The 8567-nt window shown below is 45.1% G+C and overlaps 1 protein-coding gene across 1 annotated transcript in view; it reads right to left on the reverse strand.

The window, feature by feature from the left end:
- The window catches only part of scn4ab (sodium channel, voltage-gated, type IV, alpha, b), a 21312-nt gene extending 13423 nt beyond the window's left edge, over positions 1-7889 (reverse strand). The window contains 7 exon segments of the mRNA XM_037689193.1: positions 794-885; positions 1101-1229; positions 3248-3328; positions 4902-5032; positions 5419-5556; positions 5628-5826; positions 7620-7889. Coding sequence (XP_037545121.1) covers positions 794-885; positions 1101-1229; positions 3248-3328; positions 4902-5032; positions 5419-5556; positions 5628-5826; positions 7620-7735 — 886 coding nt within the window. The 5' untranslated portion in view covers positions 7736-7889.
- Positions 7890-8567: the final 678 nt, after the last annotated feature.

The following is an 8567-nucleotide window of genomic DNA, read 5'->3' on the forward strand; positions in this document are numbered from 1 at the left end:
GAATAGAATAGAATAGAATAGAATAGAATAGAATAGAATAGAATAGACCTTTATGGTCATTGCACCTGAGTACAATGAAATTTGCAAAATTTACAAAGGTGAGATACCAGCTGCATTGGTAAAACGTTAATGAAATGTCAAGACAGCTTTGGTGAAATGTTGGTGAAATACAGATGAAATGGTAAATCATGGCCTTGTGTTGGTGAAACACTCAAACTTTGGTGACACGTTGGTAACACTCTGTGTTTTACTCGCCGGTCTCCTCTCAGTAATTACTCCTGACATAAAAACCTCGCTCACGTTCTCTTGTTGTCGTCTCCAGCCTTCCTCCGTACTTGTTCTCCTGAGTCCTCCCTCTTACTTTGGCCCAGTTTATGTCTCTGCCTCCTTGTGCTCGCCCACTGATGGTCAGGTTGAAATTTGATTGACGCCTCGTGAGTCTTTATTTTAGATCTATGAAGGTCTACAGTTTGGGACCTCGCAGCACACGGCATCTTGCTAACACGGAGAAGCCAAGAGAACCATCATCCATGATGATCTGAAGCGAGTGTGCGGCTGAACTGAAGTCAAGGGAAGTGTAAGTACTCAGGTCGGATACTTGGTGTTTCGTTTGAAGTGACGCAGCCTCCGTTCTCTGATATTTAAAAAATCTGCTTCAGTTGGAGAATTGTTGTGCTAAATGACGTTCTTGTGAACATGGCTCCAAGTTGTTGGATGGATCTCAGCATGTCTCCTTTTATAACTTCACCAGAAAACATAACCAGGCAACACAAACAGCAACACACAAACTGACCGGGGATTACTGTGATGGTTTTCAGGGCTCGAAGAACTCTGAACGTCCTCAACGCAGAAACATTCCCCAAATCGACAAACTCCGTCAAATATCTGGAAACAGGGACAAATATTCCTGATCGACATCATCATTATCCTTTAGATTAACCTTTATTATGAATTAGCAACTGACATCAAACTTGTTTTAATCTGTACAAGGGAGACTCTAAGACCTCAGAGAATACTTAATTCACCCAAGTTGACAGTTTAATTAAACAAAATAAAATAGATGCAGTGACTACGCATAAAAACTAAATCATTGTCGTTACGCCATGCTGATGACCATGAAGTCCAGCCAGTTCCAGGGGTCTCTGAGGAAGGTGAACCCCCCTACGCAGAATCCACGGGCCAGAATTTTGACGGTTGCCTCAAATGTGTAGATGGCGGTGAAGACGTATCTGTTCAGCGACAGATGGGGAATAAAAATTTTAAAAAATCAAGAAAACATGCAGAGAATCTATTCACAAACCTGAAGACTCAGAGTGGATGATCTTTGGTGTGTTTGTTGTTTGTTCGTTGTTATGCTGACGACTGCCACATTTATCTACCCTGAAAACCAAATAATAATTCTCGCTCCATCCACCCTCTATTAAAAAGTCTTGTTAACTTTACGGTTTAGATGGCTTCACATTTTTAAGCTTTATTGATAGAAAACTGATGAAATGATAACATGTGGTGTTCAGCCCCAGCTCTGCTGCTAACATCCTGCAAACCTTGGTTCTCTGGACCCGGGTCTTAAGCAGATCCTGAGTATAATTTTAGAGAATCTGAGTATAATTTTAGACTTTGATTTAGTTTAACAAGCGGCATGAGGATGCCCCCACTGCTGAGGGGTTTGAATAGTGAATATTTGTAGTTTTCAAGGTTTTCTGGGCTGGAATTAAACAGGGAATGTAGGTACAGTTTGGGGTTCATGTTGGTTGACATTACACTGTAGAAGAACAAAGATATTTTCTTTTTCTAGTCCGAGGCAGAGCAGCGTGACGGGTCCTGGAGAGTGGAGGGATCAATTTTATCCACCACCAGGTGCAATGGTGGAGCCAAGGGGTGGCCAGTGGTGGCCTTGGCCTCCATAGATTAATCTTTGGGAATGTCAAGAGCCACCCAAATCATCTGAGGAGAGTAAACTTTTCAGCAAAATAAAAACTAGAAAAAATAGTTTGCTTACACGATGGGGTAGTCAGTTTGTATATACATGGTGTGGTGGCCATCTTGGAGTTTGACCAGGCTTTTTGATAGGGACCATTTTTACACCTAGATGCAGCCACACACTAAGACAGAAGTCAGAATGTTGCTTGCGCTTTACTCTACAATCTGTGTCCTTATTTACCCATTAATACAGCACTCTATTATATCTCTACAAATCTAATTGAACAAATCATTCTAAAGAGACTAATCAATGCTTTATCACATTCATACACCGATGGGACACACATCGGAGGCAATGAGGGGTTCAGTGTCTTTCCCAGGAACACTTCGGCATGTGACTGCTGGTGGATTCTAACCCCCAACTCTTGCATTGGAGGCCGACTGCTCTAACCACTCAGCCACAGCCGCCCCATATATATACATTTATGGCAGAGGCCATCTTGAATTTCGATGTGGCAACCTACTTTTCAAAATGAACCTTTCTTACCTCTAGATGTAGCCACATCAAAATGGAAGTCAGTACCTCAGATAGCTTTCAAGTAATCCCACTCACACCATGCACGGACAGACGGACAGACGGACAGATTGACAGACGGACAGATGGACAGACGGACAGAGGATATTTTCAATTCCCCATCTTTGCTCCATGACAGGGGATAATAAGCTGATTAACTCAGTTCTGCAGGAGCTTCTTCCAGTTAAGGCAGGTAGGAAGACTCAAGTCAGTTAACAACACCTGATCTAGAGAAAATAATCCACGCCTTTATCACAACCCGACTTTATTGTTTATGTTCGGGTCAATCAGCTCTCTGTTTCAGGTCCCCAGCATGTCCAAAATGCTGCAGCTCATCTTTTAACTGGAACTCGTATGTAGATCTGAAGATGTTTTACCGTCTTGTCCTGCTGGCTTCCTGTGCACCACAAAATTCTCCTCTTTACTTATCAATGCCTAAATGGCCTCGCACTGTTGGTTCTCATAAATACCCAGTACAAGGCAACAAGTTCAAAATACAGCTCGGTCCCTGTAAGTACCAGCAACCAGATCAAACTCAGGTAGATACCCAGCTGTATTATGTACTTACTGTTATAAAACAGTTAGTTATCTGAAGGGAAGCCAACAGATTGCATCTGAGCAGCACTTTGGAAACAGTGGAAAGAAACATCTCCCTTTAAACAGGAAGAAGCCTCCAGCAGAACCAGGATCAGGATGGGGAGAAGTCTGCCTTGGCTAAAGATGCTGTGCATGTGCATGTGTGTGTGGACTCACTCGACAGTCTTGCTCCATGCAGGAGGATTGCTCATCGTCATGAACACACAGTTGGTCAGAATGGTCAGCATGATGAACAAACTGAATAAAGTTTTAGTTTTAAGGAACGACAAACAAACCGCTGACTGTCAATCAACCAGCTGCTTCTATGGGGGAATTTTACTGACACATGTCGAAGAGCACACATTTTCAGTTTGAAAGCAGGAATTCATCTCTTTGTTCTCAAAACTTGTAATGCTTGCACTCAGAACTTCTGCTCTCTTTCAAATATTTTCTGTGCTCTCTCAAATCGTTGTGTTCACGCTCAGATTTTCTGCTCGCGCGCAGAACTTCCCTCTGCTCGGATCAAATCTCTGCTCGCTTCCAAATTCTTTTTTGCTCTCTTGCAGAACAAGGAATACTGTCGTCTGGCAACCGTCCTATCCACTAGAATGAAAGTGTTATACTGGGAGGTGGTGGGAGACTCCTCTAGGGTGCGTTTGTTTCCTTCTAGTGGGTGTGCCTGTGTGGCTACTAGTAGGCTGTTAGCGATCAGTAGCGCACTGCTGGTGGATATTTAGTGAGGAAGAGAACACAGACTTGCTGTCTGTCATGTAAGTCAATGCAAAGCTATAGATTGCAGCCTATATGGGCAAAATCCTTGTCTTTAAATTGTAACACGGAGCAGAAAGCTGAGGTTGTTTCTCTCTACATACAGTGGGCGGCGCAGAAAGAGCAGGTGCTACAATCGATAGCCACACAGGCACACCCACTAGAAGGAAACAAACGCACCATAGAGGAGTCTCCCACCGCCCAGTAAAACACTTTCATTCTATTGGTTGGGACGGTTGCCAGGCGACGGTACTCTTTGTTCCGCGAGAGAGCAGAAAAGAATTCTCAAGCGAGCAGAGAGGTTTACGAGAGCAGATTTGATCCGTGCAAAGAAGTTTTGCGCGCGAAAATCTGAGCGCGAACACAAAGATTTGAGAAAGCACTGAGAATATCTGAGAGAGAGCAGAAGTTCTGAGTGCAAGCATTACAAGTTTTGAGAACAAAGACATGAATTCCTGCTTTCAAACTGAAAATGTGTGCTCTCGACTTATGTCAGTAAAATTCCCCCATGTGCTCCTGGTTCTGCCTGCTTTGGTCTGGACTTCTCAGAGCTTTACAAACTGAGTCAGAACGTTGTCCTGCCTCACGTCTGAAGTTACAAGATCAGAGATGTTTTTCTAAATGCTATCATTTGGAGTTATTACGTGACAACAGGTACGTTTCGGCTGTTCCCTTTTTCAGGGGTCGCCACAGCCAGCGAACTTGCATGAAAGATCTGGCGAATGTTTCATGCCGAATGCTCTTCCTGACGTAACCTGGGTTCAAACCTGCAACCTCAGGATTACAAGGCTGTGGCACTGAGCATCGAGCTACTGCACACACGCTGGTTCATGTAAGAACAGATGCAGCACTAGCTGGTGTTCTAACATCTGGATCGTCATGTTGTCCAACTCCAGCTCTGACGAAGAAGGTTCACGCTCCCTGGATTGCATTTTCCAGCAGAGTCGACTCCAAGGCTGCCCAAAGGATAAAAATAAACCAGGAGCTTCCAAGACGAGCTTCAGTTTCTCGACTTTATGGATTCAGGAAATCAGAAAGATAAGCCGAAGTGACAGAGTGAAACCTTTAAGGATATGAATGGATGAGGATCTTGATAGAGAACGTCCTTAGAGGGTTGAACGGACTGAGCAGGTAACACGCCGGCTCAGCGTTGAACCTGTAGATGATGTTTCCCTTACTGAGCACGATGAAAGTCTGCAGAGAGAAAAGAGACAACTGAAGCGTTAGAGACGACTTTCTTCTCTTGGAGTGAAAGTTTCTAAATCTTTCTCACGACTGAAATCCGCTTTTCTTTCCTCGTTCCACAGTTTTAACTCTATTCCAACAATTAAAGAATCAAAACGTTCATCTCCTTATTTATTTGTATATTTCCTGAGAGACTCTTTCACTTCTAATAAGTAAATAGATTATGCATAAATTTAATTACCTCAATTAAACTATTATAACTAATCTAACAAAGTGAAATCAGGTCTAACTGTTAGTTTGTTCTACCTGGATTATTGAACACGCATCAGGAAATTATATTCTAGTTTACAGAGGACTGTGTGTAATCTGAGAAAAGTGTTGTGTTAAAGGAGAACCTTCTGTGATTGGTAGAAGGGATCCAGCTCCTCCAATGGGGTGTTGAGAAGCTCAGGAGGCGGGTCTCCAAAGATGAAGGGGAGGGGCTTCCCAGCCTCCAGATCACTGGCAGGTTGAGGAAGATTTTCTTCTGCTTCCTGCCAGAGAGAAACCAATCAAACCAGTCCACGATCATGTTTTAATCATAAACCGATCAACTCGTCTGTACCTCACTGCGCTCCGCTTTCTTCTGTTCTGGCTTCGGTTGTTCGGCTTCATGCTGCTTGGCTGCTTGTCTTCGCTGGATTTCTTCTAGAGAGGCTGGCGTGAAGCGTCTGAACACCTCTGCACCAACAGGGGGCAGCAGAGGCGACATATTGGCATGGCGGAGAAACTCCCAGGCGTCTGCACTGCCCCGTAACCGCTTCCTGTGAAGGTGTAAAAACAAGAAGTACGGGAAATACAACACTTTTAATCCACAAGTCTGTTAGTCAAATCAAACAAAAAGCAGGGAAGTAGACAAGAGAAAACTAAAGACTGCCTTCAACAAGAAAACCAAGACTGTTTCAGTCAGAGGGATCGACCAGACGTTTGGATTTCAGAACAAAACTACCCTCTTCAAAACCTCTGCTCATTCCACCAGACCCACCAAGGTCCCACAAATCATCAGACACACCAAGTTCCCACAGATCACCTGAACCACCAAGTTCCCTCAGATCACCAGACCCAGCAAGGTCCCACAGATCACCTGACCCACCAAGGTCCCACAGATCACCAGACCCAGCAAGGTTCCACAGATAACCTGAACCACCAAGTTCCCTCAGATCACCAGACCCAGCAAGGTTCCACAGATAACCTGACCCACCAAGGTCCCACAGATCACCAGACCCAGCAAGGTTCCAAAGATCACCTGACCCACCAAGGTCCCACAAAACACCTGACTCACCAAGGTCCCACAGAACACCGGACCCACCAATGTCACACAGAACACCAGACACACCAATGTCCCACAGAACACCAGATCCACCAATGTCACACAGAACACTGGACCCACCAAGGTCCCACAGAACACCAGACCCACTAAGGTCCCACAGAACACTGGACCCACCAAGGTCCCATCCCACAGATCCCACTAAGGTCCCACAGAGCACCTGACTCACCAAGGTCCCACAGAACACCAGACCCACCAATGTCCCACAGAACACCAGACCCACCAAGGTCCCACGGATCACAGAACCCACCAAGGTTCCACAGATCACCTGCCCCACCAAGGTCCCACAAAACTCCTGACTCACCAAGGTCCCATAGAACACCAGACCCACCAATGTCACACAGAACACCAGACACACCAATGTCCCACAAATCACCAGACCCACCAAGGTCCCACAGAGCACCAGACCCACCAAGTTCCCACAGATCACCTGAACCACCAAGGTCCCACAGATCACCAGATTCATCAAGGTCCCACAGAACACCAGACCCACCAAGGTCCCACAGACCACAGAACCCAACAAGGTCCCACAGACCACTGAACCCACCAAGGTCCCACAGACCACCAGACCCACCAAATTCCTACAGATCACCTGACCCACCAAAGTCCCACAGACCACTGAACCCACCAAGGTCCCACAGAACGCCGGACCTACCAAGGTCCCACAGACCACTGAATCCACCAAGGTTCCACAGACCACTAGACCCACCAAGTTCCCACAGATCACCTGACCCACCAAGGTCACCAAAATAAAGCAGGCAGATTTGAGAAACAAACAAAATTATCTTTTTATTTTCACATGAAATCATTTAAAAACGAGACACAAAGTCCACTGAGTCCTGCTCTGGTCCGGTCTGCTCCAGCATGTCACTCAGTCCACACAGAGACCAGAACCAGAACTCCACCTCAGTTGGTTAATCTGTCACTCTGTATGACCCCACCTCAGCTCAATCATAATCTGACACAACCATGGGTCATTCAGCGATTTGTGCAGATCGTCAGGGTTCTGGTACCACGACTGACCGAAGCAACGTCCTCATTACTGAGGACGAGGCCCAGAGCCGTGGATCCATCACTCAGGATCAAGAAACCCAGAAACTTGTGAATTATCTCTGTTAAACCTGAGCAACATCAACCCTTAATGAAACACCGTAATCTACGACTGGTTCAGATTATCTGACAGATTAAATGAATGGAAGTCTGTTCATTTGATGTGGAACAAAAACTCACAGACATGATGCTCTCAGCTGATCAGTTCTTTTCAGAACTGCTGCGCTCCCCTTGTTGATCGCCCAAAGGTCCAAAGGAGAATTCCTTCTGCTCATTTTGGCTTCAAGTCTCTTCATCCTTATCGTGTACCTGTTTCTACCTGTCCTGCTGGATCTGAGTCCCTGTCCTGCTGGACCTGAATCCAGGTCCTGTTGGATCTGAGTTCAGGTCTTGTTGGATCTGGTTTTGTTCTCTTCCCCTCAAAGTTCTGTGGTCCATGGACAGACTTCCTCCTTTGTTTCAGACTCCACAGATCCGTGCGTTCATGCTCTCCGTACAAACGAGACTCCGACAAAAACAAGAAACGAAGAACTTTGTTTAAAAAAAAAGAAATCTGGACTTCTGTTCTGGGATAAGACGCTCTTTGTTTGGCCGTCAGCATTCATCTGGCGTGCACAATGCTTGGTAATTGTAAGGAATCTGTTTTGACGGATGGATGAGGAGTCTGGATTCTTTGCAGTGACTTATCTGGAGGGGGGTAACCGGGTCACTGGGTGGTCAGAACTGTGGATTTCAATCAGAGCTTTATTAATTCTGCAGAAACGTCTGTAATTATAGATACTGCCATTCTTTTCTGATTCCTCCCTGACATTTAACCATGTTCCAAACATCAGTTCATCTATAGATCAACTTCATGAAGATTTTCTAATTTCTGCTTTCATCTAAACTTTGATCAAATTCTGAAAACCGACTTTAAAAGCTCTGAAGCTTTTCTGCTTCACACCACTCGCCTGACGGTGATTTTCTTCTCTTCACGTTTCCTCCATCAATCTTCAAACAGTTCACAACTTTAGATGATTTATTTTCTTCCTGAGAGATGAGAATCAGCAGCATATACTTTGATTCTTCCCAGACAATATTCACCAAGTGATCCGGTCCAGATCCAGTGACAATATTCACCAAGTGATC

The sequence above is a fragment of the Nematolebias whitei genome, chromosome 15 (genome assembly GCF_014905685.2).
Source record: "Nematolebias whitei isolate Nwh7 chromosome 15, NemWhi1, whole genome shotgun sequence".
Classification (NCBI taxonomy): Eukaryota; Metazoa; Chordata; class Actinopteri; order Cyprinodontiformes; family Rivulidae; genus Nematolebias; species Nematolebias whitei.